Raw genomic sequence first — 15,780 nt, 5'->3', positions numbered from 1 at the left:
ACTTCTCCTAAATAACTGAGCAATTTTTAGCATTCCATGTCCAATGTTTACTTACCCTCACAACTTTTTATCTTTTTAAAGTTTAATCAGGATTAGGAAATTCATCTTTAACTTAAAAAGTCTACTATCTTTTAACTTAAAAAATCCTACCTACTTTTGCAGATTCCAATATAATGGAAAACATTTATAAAAATATTCTTTTTGTGCATATATATATATATATATATACATATATATATATATATATATATATATATATATATATGTTCTCCCATGTGTCATAAAACAACTTTTTTTTTCTATTTTAAACAGGCAGTGTCTTTTAAAGGACTGGTGTGTTGTTTGTAGTTAGAGTGCTTGCTTAGCCTGTGCAATGTTAGGAGGCTGGAAATGTAAAAGATATGATCCCCAGCACTGAAAAAACAAATGAACAAATGAAGTGGGTGTTTTATATTAGCTTCTACTACTTGCAACTTGTGGCATTTCTTTCCTCCATAGATTAAAGTTTCCATCAGTATTCTTTTCTTTTAATGAGTGGTCTTGTATGAACACTAATTTTTGTTTTATCTTTATAGATTATATATCAGGGTTTTTCTGAGCATTATCTTGTTTTCAAAATTTTCAAAGCCTTCATTTGAAAAAAAATAGCAAGCTTTAGATTTAGACTTATGGCAAAGTTGAGTGGAAAACATATACAGTTACTATATATCCATCTTTCTCCCAAACATACACTTCATCCCTTTAGCTTAACATCTTGCAATAGATTGATACATTGCTACTTTCAATGAAGCTACTTTGACACATCCTTACCATACAGTGCCCACAGAACAGGTTGTATTCAGCCTCGGAGCTCTACATGTGTTTTGACAAATGCACATTAATTTAGTCTCTTTTGTGTTCTTATATTAGAGTACTAAGGGCTTTGGACCTAAAACCTCTGGATAGAGCTCCCCAGTGCTGTTACACTGGGGAGTGAAATTTCAACCCAGTTTTCAGGGGACACACTCAAACCACAGCAATGATAGATGTGCATAATCATTGCATGAGATTATATAGTTTAATTGTCCTACAAATCCTTGGAGCTCTACCTCTTCATCCCACCTTTATAACCCTTTGATACCATTGATCTTTTTATAGTCTTTATTGTTTTATCTTTGTCACAAATGTCATATTGTTGGGATCATTCAGTTTGTAGCCTTTTATGATGGACTATTCTTTTTTTTTTCTTTGGTCGGTTGTGGGGCTTGAACTCTGGGCTTGGGCGCTGTCCCTGTGCTCTTCAGCTCAAGGCGAGTGCTCTACTGCTTGAGTCACAGCGCCACTTCCGGTTTTCTAGTGGCTTACTGGAGATAAGAGTCTCATGGACTTTCCTGCCCGGGCTGGCTTTGAACCGTGATCCTCAGATCTCAGCCTCCTGAGTAGATAGGATTACAGGCGTGAGCCACTGGCACCCAGCTTATGATGGGCTATTCTTCATATGCATATTTTAAGCTTCCTTTAGCTCTTTTAATGGCTTGACAGCTCTTTTTCTTTTCAGTACTGAGCAATATCCCATTGTTTGGGTGTACCATAATATGTTTTCTTCTCACTTATTAAAAAACAACTTGTTTGCTTCCATGTTTTTGTAATCAGAAATAAAGCTGCTGTAAAGATTTATGCACAGGTTTTGTTTTTTGTTTTTTACTTCAGTTGGCCTAATGCTAAGGATCGTGATTATTGGATAGTGTGATAAATATGCTTAATTTTACTAGGAGTTGCCAAACTATCTTCCAAAGTAGATGCTCCATTTTGCATTCCCAGCAATCATGAACAAAACTAAGTGGGGCACTGGTGGCTCATGCCTGTAATCCTAGCTACTCAGGAGGCTGAAATCTGAGATCTCAGATCTGGGCAGAACAGTCCCCGTGAGATTCTTATCTACAATTAACTCTTCAATAACAAGAAGTGGAGGTGTGACTCAGAGTGGTAGAGCACTAGCCTTGAGCAAAAGAATTCAGGGACAGAGCCCAGGCCTTGACTTCTTGCCCCATGACCGACAAAAATTTTAAGAAAAGAATGAAACTAATGTTTGGTGTTGTCTGTGTTTTGAGTTTTGGTTTCTCCAATGGATCTTTAGTGGTTGCTCCTTGTTTAAATCTGCAATTTATTAATGACATAATGCTATGCATGTTTTAATACTGATTATTTGTTCATCTAAGTATCTTTCATAAAGTGCCTATTCAGTTTGTCTGTTGATATTTAAGGACATGTTATTCCTTCCTTTGTGTTGGTATGTAATAGCTTTTTATGTTTTGGATAATTGTCCTTTATTGTATATATCTTTTAAAGAAATATGTTTTTGCTCTAGTTTTTGGTTTGCTTCTCATCTTCCTGATGATGACTTTTGCAGAGCTTCAAAAAATGTAACTTATCAATACATCTTTCATAAATTATGCCTTTGGTCATGTATCTAAGAAGCTATCATCATTCCTAAATTCACCTGAATTTTGTCTAATCTTGTAGGAATATTATAGTTTTCCATTTAACATGTAGGTCTGTCATTCATTTTTTTTTTTTTTTTTTTTGGGTCCGTTTGTGGGGCCTGAACTCTGGGCCTGGGCACTGTCCCTCAGCTCTTCAGCTCAAGGCTAGCACTCTACCACTTGAGCCACAGCGCCACTTCCGGCTTTTTTTCTTTTTGCTTATGTGGTGCTGAGGAATTGAACCCAGGGCCTCATGCACGCAAGGCAAGTGCTCTACCACTGAGCCACCTTCCCAGCCCTGTCATTCATTTTAAGTCAAGGAGAGAGAATTCTTCAGCTCCTCCATCTGGTTCGTGAATGTCTTCCTGAGCTCATGGATGAACGTGACCTTTTTTGGACCTAAAGATTTGTTTCAAGTTCCCTGTCTTCACCATTTGTAATCCCACAGTCTAATTTCCCCATTTCTACCATCCTTAAGGAGGTAAACTAGTAGCTACTAAAATGAGTAAGTGCCTCAGGGTTGGGCATAGAGGAAGATTTACTTTACCATTTTGTTTTCATCCTTTTTCTGCTTCGGAGATTTTTATTATTATAATTATTACTGTTACTTTCAGCTCAGCAACAAAAGATGTTAATTATATTTATCCCAGGACTTCTAGATTTCAGATTCTAGATTTCTAGGATTTATGATAGGAGAAAATTTCAGGCTAGAACCTTGTAAGGATGAAATGAAAGTCAACCTGAGCTCTTCCCAAGGTGGAGACGCAGCTCTTTCTTTCTCTATACATGTATTTTAAAATACCAGCATCCAACTCAAAACCTTGCTTACCTTGCCAGCTACTTCTCTATGATGTCACTCCAGAATTTTTTCTTTCATAATAATAAATTTATGATAACCATTTATATTAAAGCTAATAAAGAGTTTCTAGTAGTTTTCCATATGTGTTTTTGGTAAATCCCATCTTGGATCCAGGCACCAAGTCCCTCTACTTTTTTCTGTATTTGCAACTTCAGTGACAGTGGATATTACAGAGGGGACACTCAAGTGTTTGTTGTAGAAATGTTTTATGAAGAAAATATAAATTAATACACAAGTTGAAATATGATTCTAAAGCATCGGCTATGTCAGCAAGTGTGATGTGTGAAAGCTCACGATTCACAGTTTGTTGTTTACTCCTTGAAGACTCAACTCTTGAAAAGTTAAATGCTTGTTCTTCAGTAGTCTGAGAGGGGCCGATGTTAAGGACATTCTGTATTAGGGTACCACTTTCTCAGAATTAAGAAGAGGTTTGTCCTAAATTACTTAAAAATCTCTATAATTGGGGGATAATTCTTCTCTCTTGAAAAATATGATGGCCTAAATTATCAAATGTACAATATATATTTATTTAGGAATGACTTCCATGATAAATCTGAACATTAATCTTATCAAATAAAAAGGTAAGAAAATAATTTTTATTTCAAGGTATTAATGAAATTTAAAAATTATGAGAATATCCTTCAGGTGGTAGCCTAAAAATGTCTTCAACACCTCCCCATGTCCAATAGAACTGAATGCCTAAGTTACCTGCTTTGTTCTTCTGTGTGAGTGGGTAGAACTATTCTATGGAGAACTGAGTTCTGTGTTTATTTTGACAAATTGAATGCCACCCCTGGCTGATAAAATGTAATCTAACTATAATTAATCTTCTTCCTGGTAAATTCTGGAAATTCTCCTGTCTTAATAAAATTCTCACATTGCTCATGACAGGTTTTAGTCAGGAAAAAGAAATTTTTCTGTAGTAGAGACTACCACATAGCTCAACTTCCAACAACAACATACCTTAAAGATAACCATAAACATGTATTGATTCCTTAACGTGACTGAGTCACTGAGTTAAAAATTCTCTTAAGATACTGTCATTATCTCCACATATAAGTGAAGTAGAGACTGGCTCTATGTTACAGAACTCAGCTTCTGTTAATGCAGTCCCTACTGGGTGACAATTCTTTCTATTGCTCCACAAAGAAAAATATATCCTACATGTAATCTGTAAATTTTGCAAACAGAGCCAGTTCTTTGATTTCTAAGGTGAATACTTCAACACACTTTTTATTTCATTGGGGGGAAAAATGAATGTTTACATCTTTGAGTTGAGATCATGTGTTTTAGAGCATTGCAAGGAGCACAATCTAAGTCAATTGGAGGCTTTATTCCCATAGATTAAAAAACAAAACAAAACTGAGCTCCTCTACATTACACATAGTCCAAGCAAAATATCAGTGACATTTACTTCAAAACCGTGCAATGTAATTTATTCAACTTAATGAAAATCACTATTTGATTTTTGACTACAATGGTGAATCTTGTGCTAATTCACAAATATTTTCTAGCTTGGTGACCATCTTAGACTAAGACAGTATCTGGGTAATTATCTCTGTGTTTAAGCAGACTTCAAGTAAGGCACTGGAGTTCATGATCAGTATTTTCCATTTGCTTGTATTTCAAGCTAAGGCCTTAAGATGCTAAATGTATGTATTATTAGAATGTGTAAGTGTAAGGTCCGCTCCTGGATGGTGAGCAGACTCCACCCTCCTTGCAGCAAAGTCTCCATCTAGTACCTGCGTTACCTAGGCAACTGGGACACCTGGAAGAGGTCACATCTGAATCCGCTGAGGTCACATCTGAATTTGATGTGGCCACACCCTTCTCTGCCCATACCCTAGATAAGGCCTAGCACAGGCCCAGATGCTCTTTTCTAGCTCTCAAGCTTTTCCTTCTCTTCTCTTTCCCAGCTTCCTTCTCTTTTCTAGCTTTCTCGCTGCTCTTTTCTAGCTCTCTCTGCTCTTGTCTAGCTCTTCTCAAGCTCTTTTCTCTCTTACCTCTCTTTCTTTCTCTGCTCTCTCTCTTTCCCAGGCCTTTCCCAGCCGCGTGGAGGGCCAACCTTGCCTGGTCCCAGCAGGTCTACTAAATAAACCTACCCCTTACCTGAATACCACATGCGTGCTGCTGTTCTTACTCGGCTACCTCTTTTTAAAAACCTAACAGTAAGTAATTACACATTCGACATCTTTTGTTTCTTTCCATCTTTGATCACTTTAAAAACACTGTAACTCCCCCGACTCACTGGGCTGGTCTTTGGTGAATATTGTTTATAGCTGAACAATGACTGATATATAAAATCTTGTCTTCTTGATCAGCTGAATCTACCTCATTGGATTTGGCTTTGTGGTTTGTTTGTTCTTTTTTCCTTTAAGTTTGCTTGCTTGCTTCTTTGTGCATTTTTATGTGTTTCGTCTCTGAAGCAGGAAGTTCTCAAGTCTCCCTGGACTATGCCCTGACTATCCCTACAATGATTCCATCAATGGTGGTGATTGGCACCTGTAAAGATGGATTCTCTCTACTTCCTTGCTAGAAGTGGAAATGCATTCAGGACTTAATAGAGACAGTGAAATTGGATGTCGGCCAAGTTCAGTTTGTTAATTCCAGTATTTAAATGTTTAATTTTATTTATTATTAAATTTTAATTTTATTTATTATTTAATCTATTGATTTATTATTAAGTTAAAATACTGAATTAAAAATTTAAAAGTTACAGACTGAAAATAATGAGCAATTGGCACATGTCTCTGAAATTTATCTGTCTAAAGCCAATAGTTTAAATTTTTGTTTACATTTTCCTGTTTTGATCAACATTAACTACATATTACTAACCATACTGTTCAAAAAGAAATGTACTCATAGCTTATGTAACTTAAACCTTATGTAACTGAAACCTCTTTGTATGTCACCTTTACAATAGAAAAAATAAAACAAAAAAACCCTAATAGCGTAAGAATGATATAATGACCTTATATGAATATACCAAGGAGAGGTTGTAAAAGAAATACATAACTACCTTGCCTCAACTTCAAAATGCATCATCACTTACTCACACACTGATGTTCTGGAAAAGAACTACCCAGTTCACAATACCTCAGTGTTGCTTGACACTGCACTGCAATAGTTATACTATATGTGGTAGGAGCTAGAACTCATGGGATACAGTATCTTAGGCAATGTAACTGTAATGTAAAAGTAAATGAGACCATTAATCTGATTAAAATTCTGTATATGCATGTGTAGAACACAGAAGTAAAACCCATTTGAACAATTAGCATACACACACAAAAAGAATAAGAGAAATGTAAAACAGCTTCCTAGAGTAACAGTACTAGTGTGAGGGGAGAGGTTGAACAGAAAGGGAACTGAAGATGAATACAGTCAAAATGGAACAATAAAGTTTGGTGAAATTGGTTTGGGATGCAGAATTAGGCAGGAGAGGGAGGGATGGAGGGAGTCAGATGAAGGTCCATGTATGCATATATAGAATGTCAGCATGAGCCCCCATCTACAACTAATTGATACTAATAAAATGGCAGGGAAGAAACAGCTATGAAAAACTCCAGAGAAATTATGCCCAAGTATTTAATCTCAAATTCCAATAGGAATTTATTTACATTTATTCACATCTAAAAATTTCCAGGTGAATAATCGTTTGTTTTTTGCTTGAAAATCACCATGAATAAATTTCAAAAGTAAGCAAACTATGGGGTATTAATTTTACTGGGGAGAATGCTACTGTATTTTCTCTGCTATATAAACGAGTTCAATTCCTTCTGGAACTTAAAAAGTCATTTACTCTTATGAACTCAGAGGTGTTGTTGATTTGTGGAATCGAATTCGTGCAGCCAATAAAGTCCTTACATCTCAAGTCTGAGATTTAGAATAAATACGAATTCGGATGCCAACTACAGCGGCCTGTCAGCCGTCCAGTTTAAGCGGGGATTCACTTACCTGTAAGCTTGGCAGGGGTTTGTGGCTGTGTCTTCACCTCTGTCCACATCTGGGCCTTTTTCCTCTTCCAGATGCTCTTTGCTTTCCTCCAGCGGGGCACATTTGGATAGGAAAGGGTCGAGCTCCCCGACACAGTCTTCTCTCTGGTCCGTTTCGATCTGAATCAAAGGCACATCCCTGGAGCCCAGCGTCTGCCGGCTGTGGCTGCGAGGGCCGGCATCGTGGCAGGAGGACCTTTCTCTTTGGGGATGAAAACCCTCTCTCTTGGCCAGAGGAGCCATTCTGCTTGGAAACGCCCCTGGGGAAGGTTGGCTTTCGGTCCCAGGGTCTTTCCTGGGGTAATCCACAGAGTCCTGGCCGTGCAGAGCCGGCCTGCTGGGGTGCGCTCTGCTGGGGTCCGGTCTGTTGGCACCCTTCTCCACTTGCAAGAGCGAGCCGCCTGACACAGCTCCCGCGTCGGGGGCGCGGGGAGCGCCCACGATGATCTTGTTCTTCCGCATGAGCGCCTCGATGGAGCTGGCCCACGTCTCGTGAATGAGCATGTTGGTGATCTGGTCGCCGCCCCCTCTGCGGTACAAGCACGAGTCGGACTTGCAGAGCTCGGAGGAGGCCGTGCTGCCGACGGGCTGGACGCTTAGGATGTCTTGTGGGCCGTTCTGAGCGAAGCCATCCAAGGAGTTGGCTTTGATGGGCGCGTTCACTGTCAACCTGCTGCCCGGGGACCTGCTGTCCGGCACGGACGACTGCCGGTAGCAGAGCGGGGATCGGAGGGAAGGGGCCAGCAAACCCGAGCTCCAGTCCTGGCTGCTCCGTCTGGAGGAGGCGGCGTCCCTGCCTTCCCGCTCCAGGTCCCGGAGCATGTAGCGGTAGAACTCCTCGGTGATGCTCTCCGTGCTGGACTGCTTGGAGGGGCAGCTGGGCCGCACGCTCAGGTGGTCGCTTTTCCTGCAGGCCTGGTGCATGGCCGAGCTCAGGATGCTGCTGGCATTCTTGCCCGCGTAGTAATCCAGCAGCAGCTCGAACCCTCGCCCTTCGTTCTCCATCTGGTTCACCATGAACCTGGAAAACTCATCGGTGATGCTCTCGCAGCTGGACTGCTTGGAGACCGAGCTGGCTCTGCTCACCGGCTGGCTTAAGGTATTGGTGAACCCCAGGCTGTGGACGTAGGCCCGGGCCTCGGAGTCTTCTTCTGGAATGCTCTCGCAGCTGGAGGTTTTCAGCCGGTTCCACCGGTCCCCGCCCAGCAGCCGGTTCCTGCAGCCGCCCTGCGCCTGCCACGGTGCGCCATCCACCGGGGAGAACTCGGCCAGGTTCATGATCTTGGCGGCCACTTCGTTGGCAAAGCTATTCACGGCGTCGGGGACGTCCTCCAGGTTGACAGACTCGTCCATGACCCGGTTCATCAGCTTCTCTTTGAGCTCGGGGTGCTCGTCGGTCTTCCGCTTGATCTCACTGAGCCGGGGCGGTTTGTGTTTCCTCACCGCGCTGCCACCGCCCTGGCTGTCCTTCTTCCGCTTCAAGGGTCGGCAGGACGCATTCGGCGTCACCAGGAACTCGGTCCCCCTCTTCCAGGCACAGAACCAGGGTTGCTTCCCGTTGGAGTTGTCCAGGCAGATCGCTGCGATTTCTGTCGCCATGGAGACCACCGTCTCAGCCAATTCGTCCGCAAAGTCTGCAATGCAGTAGAGGTCTGCATGCTGGGCCTGGAGCCCGGGCTGAGCCGCAAACCCCGGGTCGTCTCCTGACATGGACACCTGCACCTGCACCTCGTTGGTTGGAGGTAAGGCGTTTGAGTCGACGCTGCTGCCTTCCGTATCCTGTGAGCTGCCTCTCCTCTTTCTCTCTGTGGGTGCCTGCTCTGCTTCCAAAGAAGAAGCTCTACATTCATTTTCACTGACACTGGGTATCCTACCAAGGTTCTGAGCATCCTCTCCCGCGAGCGTTTTCAGATCCATTTCTTTGGAGGGTGTCTTAGCCGTTGAAGCATCCAGGAGTCTGTGACTACGGGACAGTCCGGAGTGCAGTGTGGGGCTCTGGCATAGCCCGGGCCTTGCTTTACTCTTGTCCTGCTTTGAAGGCAGGTCATCCGCAGGATCGTGGAAGACAGGATTGCTGCTGTGTATACTGCTCAGGGGATGGTCGCTGCCACTGCCTTCGGTGGCTTTTGTCCAGGCTTGACCAGTGACTTGATCAAATGGTTGGCAGCCCAGGGGTTCTGTCTCCCTACATCTGATGCTTTGCTTAGTGAGGACCGTGGGACATTGACCGTGCTGTACAAGATGGCTCATCTTCTGGACCGTGAAGCACATTACATCGTGGAGCAGTTGAGTTGTACTTTCCATCAAGGTATCCAGAGTTTCAGAGGGATGGCTGCTGTCGCTGGAGTGGCTCATTTTATTTTTCTGGTGAGCGTCATCGAAGGAATACTTTAGGATAATATTGGACAGGGTCTGTGCCAGTTCATTTCCAAGGAGGTTTTCTGAGCGCAGAGTCTGAGGCTTAGAAGCAGTTGCTCTGATTTTCCTGTTCACAGATTCCAGGAGGTCTCCCATGCTGCCATAGGCCTCGGGCCTCGCTAACACCAGAGCGGCCTCCCTGAGCAGAACCTTAGCAATGGCTTCCTTTCCCAGCTCCATACTCTTCCCTGTTGCTTCAGAAGCTCCAGCTGTCGGCAAGAAGCCACCAGGGGTCACAGAGCATGCCCCCTCTTCTCTTTCACCCAGGCCACAGACAGCAATGGCACTGGCCACCTGTGTCATGCCACAGAGAGCCGATGGGAAGGAATACTCAGGGATGGAGGGTTCCTGGAGTCCAGGAGATGAGTGAGCTTGCAGTTGCTCACTGCCTTTCAGCAAACAGCTTGATCCCAGGGATTCTTGCTCCATCGTGAGTCTTTCTGTGGCCTGTGGACTGGAGATGGTTCCAATCACAGTGGCTGCACAAGCTAATGCTACTTCTAGAGCACTCTGAGGGTGTCTGCTGGCTTTCTCTCCAGACGGGAGGTCTGAGCTGTCTCCAGAGTCTTCCATCTCTAGCCAGGAGGTGCTACCTGGCTCGGAAGTGGCATCGCCTCCATCTGGACTCTGCACAATGACAATTTTGGGAAGCTCATTCCACGAGCGAGGAGCCATGATGTCTTTTGTGGAACAGCCACTGGAAAGTACAGGCCTTCCTATAGGAACATGGACTGTGGACTCCTGCGGTAGTACAGGCTGAGACTGAGACAGTCTAATAAATGCATCCTGCAGCACAGATTCAGCTAAATTTGTTGCATACTCTCCAGTTGTGGCTTCTCCATCTTGGAGAGAAGGGAGTGATTTTCTTCTATGTTCATGGCCCCTGGGGTCTAAGTTAGTGCTTTTCTCGGTGGCAGAGCCATGAGGAGAAGGTACATCTTTCTTACCCATCATGGAGAAATAAGCATCAGCGGGACTAGACAGTGCTTGAGGTTTTTCTATTTGATCTTTAAATCTTTCTGGATAATAATAGTTTGTGGCTGGCTTCTCATTCCCCATTGCATCACCTTTCCATTGTGATGGGGTGACAGAAGGATCTAGATTCTGCAAGAATGTGTTCTCTGCGACGCTTTCCAGAGATCGTTCTGATTTAATCAACGTCATATCCTGTTTGCTAAAGTATTTGTCTTCCAGATCATAAAGAAATTTTCCCTTGTTGTGCTCCCATTCTGGCTGGGAGGCTTCCCATGGCTTTCTGCTTTCCAAAACATTGGCTGCTACCTTTATGTTTTCATAACCTAATGAAGAAGAAACGAGAGCCACAGTTACTTTTTGAACAGTGGGTTTCTGTGGGTCTAAAATAATAATTACTTTCTAAAGCTGATATAAAATACCAAATACCTTCTTTTCCCCTTTATTTTTTTTATTTTTTTTGGGTCCGGTTGTGGGGCCTGAACTCTGGGCCTGGGCACTGTCCCTCACTCTTCAGCTCAAGGCTAGTGTTCTACCACTTGAGCCACAGCACCACTTCTGGCTTTTTTTCTTTTTGCTTATGTGGTGCTGAGGACCACAGGGCCTCAGGCATGCAAGGCAAGCGCTCTACCACTGAGCCACCTTCCCAGCCCCTCTTTTCCCCTTTAAACAGAGCATTGTGAAGGTTTCCTTAGGAAAAGTGAATCTAACTGAAGCTGTTGAATAACCTGGGTCAGGAAGATTGAGGAAAGTGAGAGTAAAGCCAGGTTCAATCCGATCAGAATACTGTGTTATGCACACAATGAAATGCTCTTTGAACAATTAGCATATATTAAAAATAGCAGGGATCCAAAACAGGTCCTGTTGTGGCAATGTCTTAGTGGAATAGAGAAAGGCAAATGAGAGGTAAAGGATGGTGAACATGGCCAAGATATTTTGTATACACATATGGAAAATAACTCAGTGAAGCTTCTCGAAATTGCTTTGGGAAAGGCAAGGGGAATAAGTAAGAGTCATAGAGAAATGAGTCTGGTCCAGAAATATTCATGTATGGATGGACATGTCAAAATGAAACCCAAATGTACAAGTACTTGATGCCCGTCAAAATACAGGAAGAAGAAGAAAAACTGATCCGAAAGAATTCCATCATGCTATGCCATCCAACTACCATGTGTTTCCATGTGAGACCCAAGTGTAAATGGTGGAGCAGATGTCTGGTAGCTGAAAGGTGGTCACCACTCTGTCAGGAAAAGCAGCACAAGCAATTGTATCTTAAACCTTTCAGATGGAGAGAAAGGGAGAAAGGAGGGGACCTAGAGCAAGCTCAAGAGTGGCAAAGATTTGCTCTGGGGTTTGCAAAGGTCAGGCCCAGGAGCAATGGCAATAATGCTGAGTGTCTTTTTTCTTTGTGGTCATGGGCAAGGAAGAGCTCATTCATTGGGCTCTACTCGAAGTCAGGAGAAAGAGCTGCATCAGTAAGTCCTAAGCACTTTCATGAGCAATTTCCATCTGTCTGCCCAGTCACTTTTAGCTCTAGGTTGATGGTGTCTTAAATTACAGATAAGAAAGCCAGAACAGAAATGATTACATCTACGGTCCCAGATCTCCGAACCTCCAACTGATAGCTTTGAGATTCAAATTGAAGCCAGTCCAGCTTGGCTGCAACTAATATATGGGTTTTGTAGAACTTGTAGTAAGGCTGGTTTTCCTCCATGGGATAGCCCCTATCTCTGGGCTACGGTAGATTTCCTTTGGGAGTTGACCTCTCTCCACCCATCAAGTCAGCATCTTTGCCGGTGTCCTTTCCTTCTTTAAATCTTAGCAAGCAAGGACTGTGATGTATCAGCCAAACTGACCTGGCCTGGAACTGTTTTGAACTTTTACCCGGACATATTTTTAGGAGGGTGACTAATTTGGGGATGCATATTGATTTGACTGGGAAATTCCCTCACCGGTCCTACTCTCTTCCACGTCATTTTCCTCCTCCAAATGCTCCGATGCAGTGAGAAAGTCTTCTTCGATGGAGGATAGGGAGCAGTTTGTGTCCTCCTCCAGCTTCAGGGTGTTTGTCTCCACGTGGAGCTGCCGTTCCTGCACTAATTCCAGACCAATCAAGAATTTGTTGATTTCAAAGATGATGCAGTTGGTACTATTGGCTTTGTTTCCTCTTGCACACTGGACCAAGCAGATATCTGGCAGCCAAGGGCACTAAAAGCAGAGAGAAAAGGAAGCACTTGTTCACCTGTTCAAGACAGAAAAGGCTATTATTGCCTCTGATCTTTCCCTTTGCATGAGCTTCTTCTGTTAAAAGGAGTGGGGTCATTAAAATATTTGAAATACCTTCTGGGCCTCTGTGGATGCACTGACTGAAAATAAAATTCAAGTATTATTAGAAGATGTGATATCTAGGAGAGAGTTTGGCCTTAGAAAAAAGTAGACTGGCTGTATCACATGATTTATAAATGTTATTATATTTTATTTTTTATGTGTAAAAACGGAATGTGAATTGGGTAAAATTCAACGAAGAATTTACTGAAGGCTATTAAAATGGATAAAAAGGTAGAATTCAGACCCATATCTCAATGAAATAAAAGATAATAGGGTTTTTCTGAATAGGGCTAAGGAGAAGATTCTAGGCCATCCATGTTTGTTATGTTTGTAAATGTTATTTTTATCTTCATGACAAGAGTAACTTTCACAATGGAGTGGGTAAGCCTACAGAAGTTAATTTCTAATGCTTCCCCAGGGACTAGGAGATAGCACACCGACTTCCTTAGTGATCATTTCCAAAGAGTTGTCTCCAGGTCTTGGAAAAAAGCATTCTTGGGTTGTAAAACTGCAAACAGGCTTTTTAAAAGAAAGCTTTCAATTTGTAATAGGCAGAGAAAGTATTACCCAGATACCCTTTCTAAATTAAATGCTCTGAGAAAAGGTCAGCTAAGATCTAGAGTCAGGAAGAGGAAAAGGCTAATGTTTGTTAAGGTGAGGTGTGTACAGGCTGCCTTGGTCACATCTCTTTATAAAATTGAGCTCTAGTTTCACACTAGTATTCTTTTTTAAAAAAATTTTGGTGGTAGGAGGGATTAATTTCAGAACCTCACAGTTGCTAGGCAACCACTCTATTTCTTATGTCCTGTCTCAGTTTGTTTTCCCAGCAGAGTCTCTTACTCTTCCCAAGGCCTCTTGCTTTTTGAGTAGCTGGAATTACAGGCATTCGTGTACTACCACACTAGCCATCACACCACTATTGTTTTCTGTAGTAAAGCTTCTGCCAGTATTTTTGATACCTAGTAGGTACTCTGTCAACCTTTAGTCAGGTTTTTATGATCAATCAGGACACATTTGCCTGGGACAGCCCAACAACGCGCATCTATTCCTCTCTGTCCCAATTCTCCCTCTATTGACATCAGAGATAGGACTCTGGCCTATAATTCTCATAGAAGCAGTAAATATATTTGAACCACTGGGGGAAATATTCTACGCTTGAACGTTCACCTTCTAAAAATGATTTGAGAATCCTGTGCTTACCCATGGTGGAACCTAACTGTGTCTAAAATTGGTGAGCTTGGAGTACTTGAGTCTGAATATATGTATGTGACCATACAAGGGGATATGTACCGATTCACATTCATTTTGTTATTTCCTGAAGTACTTTACTTTTTCTTTACGTACATAGCATTTTTCAACCTTTGATTGAACATCCTAAGCAGAATAATTCTAGGAGAGGTCGCTCTCCTGTGAAAAATTCAAGGCACTATTTTCTGCCCCACCTACTGCCCAAGCAATTCACATGGAATAAATTCACCTGGAATACCTGGGGTGACCATGTGACCTGGGTTTAGCTAATCTGAACAATGACTCCCCCAGACCACAGTGATTCATTCAGAAAGGTACGTGAGAACCAATGGGACTTAAGGATAATTTTGAGTGGCTCCTGGAAGAGAGTTTTTTTTTTTTTTTTTGATCTGGTCGTGGGGCCTGAACTCTGGGCCTGGGCACTGTCCCTCAGCTCTTCAGCTCAAGGCTAGTACTCTACCACTTGAGCCACAGCGCCACTTCCGGCTTTTTTCTTTTTGCTTATGTGGTGCTGAGGAATCAAATCCAGGACCTCATGCATGCAAGGCAAGCGCTCTACCACTGAGCCACCTTCCCAGCCCCTGGAAGAGAGTTTTTACAGAACTGGAGGCCAAAGTGACCTAAACCCCTGGGGGAAAAGTATGCCTGACATGGGGTCCTGAGGGAGAAAGCAGGAAAGAGGCTACAGGAGACCTGTAGACTAATCTGGTAACACTGTCCAAATCCTTGTATGTCATCTACCCACTGGGTTTGTTTAGTTGTATGAGACAATATATTCTCTTCATGATTAAGCCAATTTTCTATCATGTTGAATTAAGAATATCACTTAGGTTAATTAGAGCCTGGCAAGTTCAAGTCAAGGTCAGGACAATTATGTCAATCTGAATTTTTGTTGGGATATTGGAAAGATGTTGGAATTTTCCAGTAATACTTGCAGTTACTAAACACAGGAAAAGCAGGGCATGTTAATTAAAATATATGGTGGTGTCATAAAGCAATGAAGTCTACATTCTCTTTTATATTTAGAACAACTTTACCTACATTCTTTTAAAATAACTAGTTTATGACAATTTTATAACAGAAATGAATATCAGTGTGCTCAGTGATAAGAATAGCAATTTTTAGTTGGAATTTATTTTTAACAACATTCCCCTTCGGGAATCAACAAAGTCCTTTCTCTTCCCTGGGGCTGGGTTTTATATGTGTGTGTGTGTGTGTGTGTGTGTGTGTGTGTGTGTGTGTGTGAGAGAGAGAGAGAGAGAGAGAGAGAGAGAGAGAGAGAGAGAGAGAGAGAGAGAGAGAGAGAGAGGGAGGGAGGGAGAGGGAGAGGGAGAGAGAGAGGGAGGGGAGGGGAGGGAGGGAGGGAGGGAGGGAGGGAGGGAGGGAGGGAGAAGGAGGGTAGGAGGGGAATTCTGGGAATGAAAGTTTTATACTTTCTAGTAGTGTTTTGCATAGTACTTGAGCCACAATTCCAGCATTTTCTCCTTCTCTGCCTATT

The 15,780-nt window shown here is 42.6% G+C and overlaps 1 protein-coding gene across 1 annotated transcript in view; it reads right to left on the bottom strand.

Annotated features, from left to right (window-relative positions):
• The window catches only part of LOC122107544 (SPHK1 interactor, AKAP domain containing), a 93,206-nt gene that overhangs the window by 16,252 nt on the left and 61,174 nt on the right, over positions 1–15,780 (bottom strand). Inside the window, exons 5-6 of the mRNA XM_042679330.1 lie at positions 12,659–12,914; positions 7,279–11,032 (exon numbers count right to left, since the gene is read on the bottom strand). Of these exons, the coding sequence (XP_042535264.1) occupies positions 7,279–11,032; positions 12,659–12,914 (4,010 nt within the window). The remainder of the gene's footprint in view (positions 1–7,278; positions 11,033–12,658; positions 12,915–15,780) is intronic.

Source organism: Dipodomys spectabilis, unplaced genomic scaffold, assembly GCF_019054845.1.
Source record: "Dipodomys spectabilis isolate Male_0828 unplaced genomic scaffold, ASM1905484v1 ptg000051l, whole genome shotgun sequence".
NCBI classification, from domain to species: Eukaryota; Metazoa; Chordata; class Mammalia; order Rodentia; family Heteromyidae; genus Dipodomys; species Dipodomys spectabilis.
Note: the sequence above shows the minus strand (reverse complement) of the source record. Positions and strands in the feature narration are given on the sequence as shown.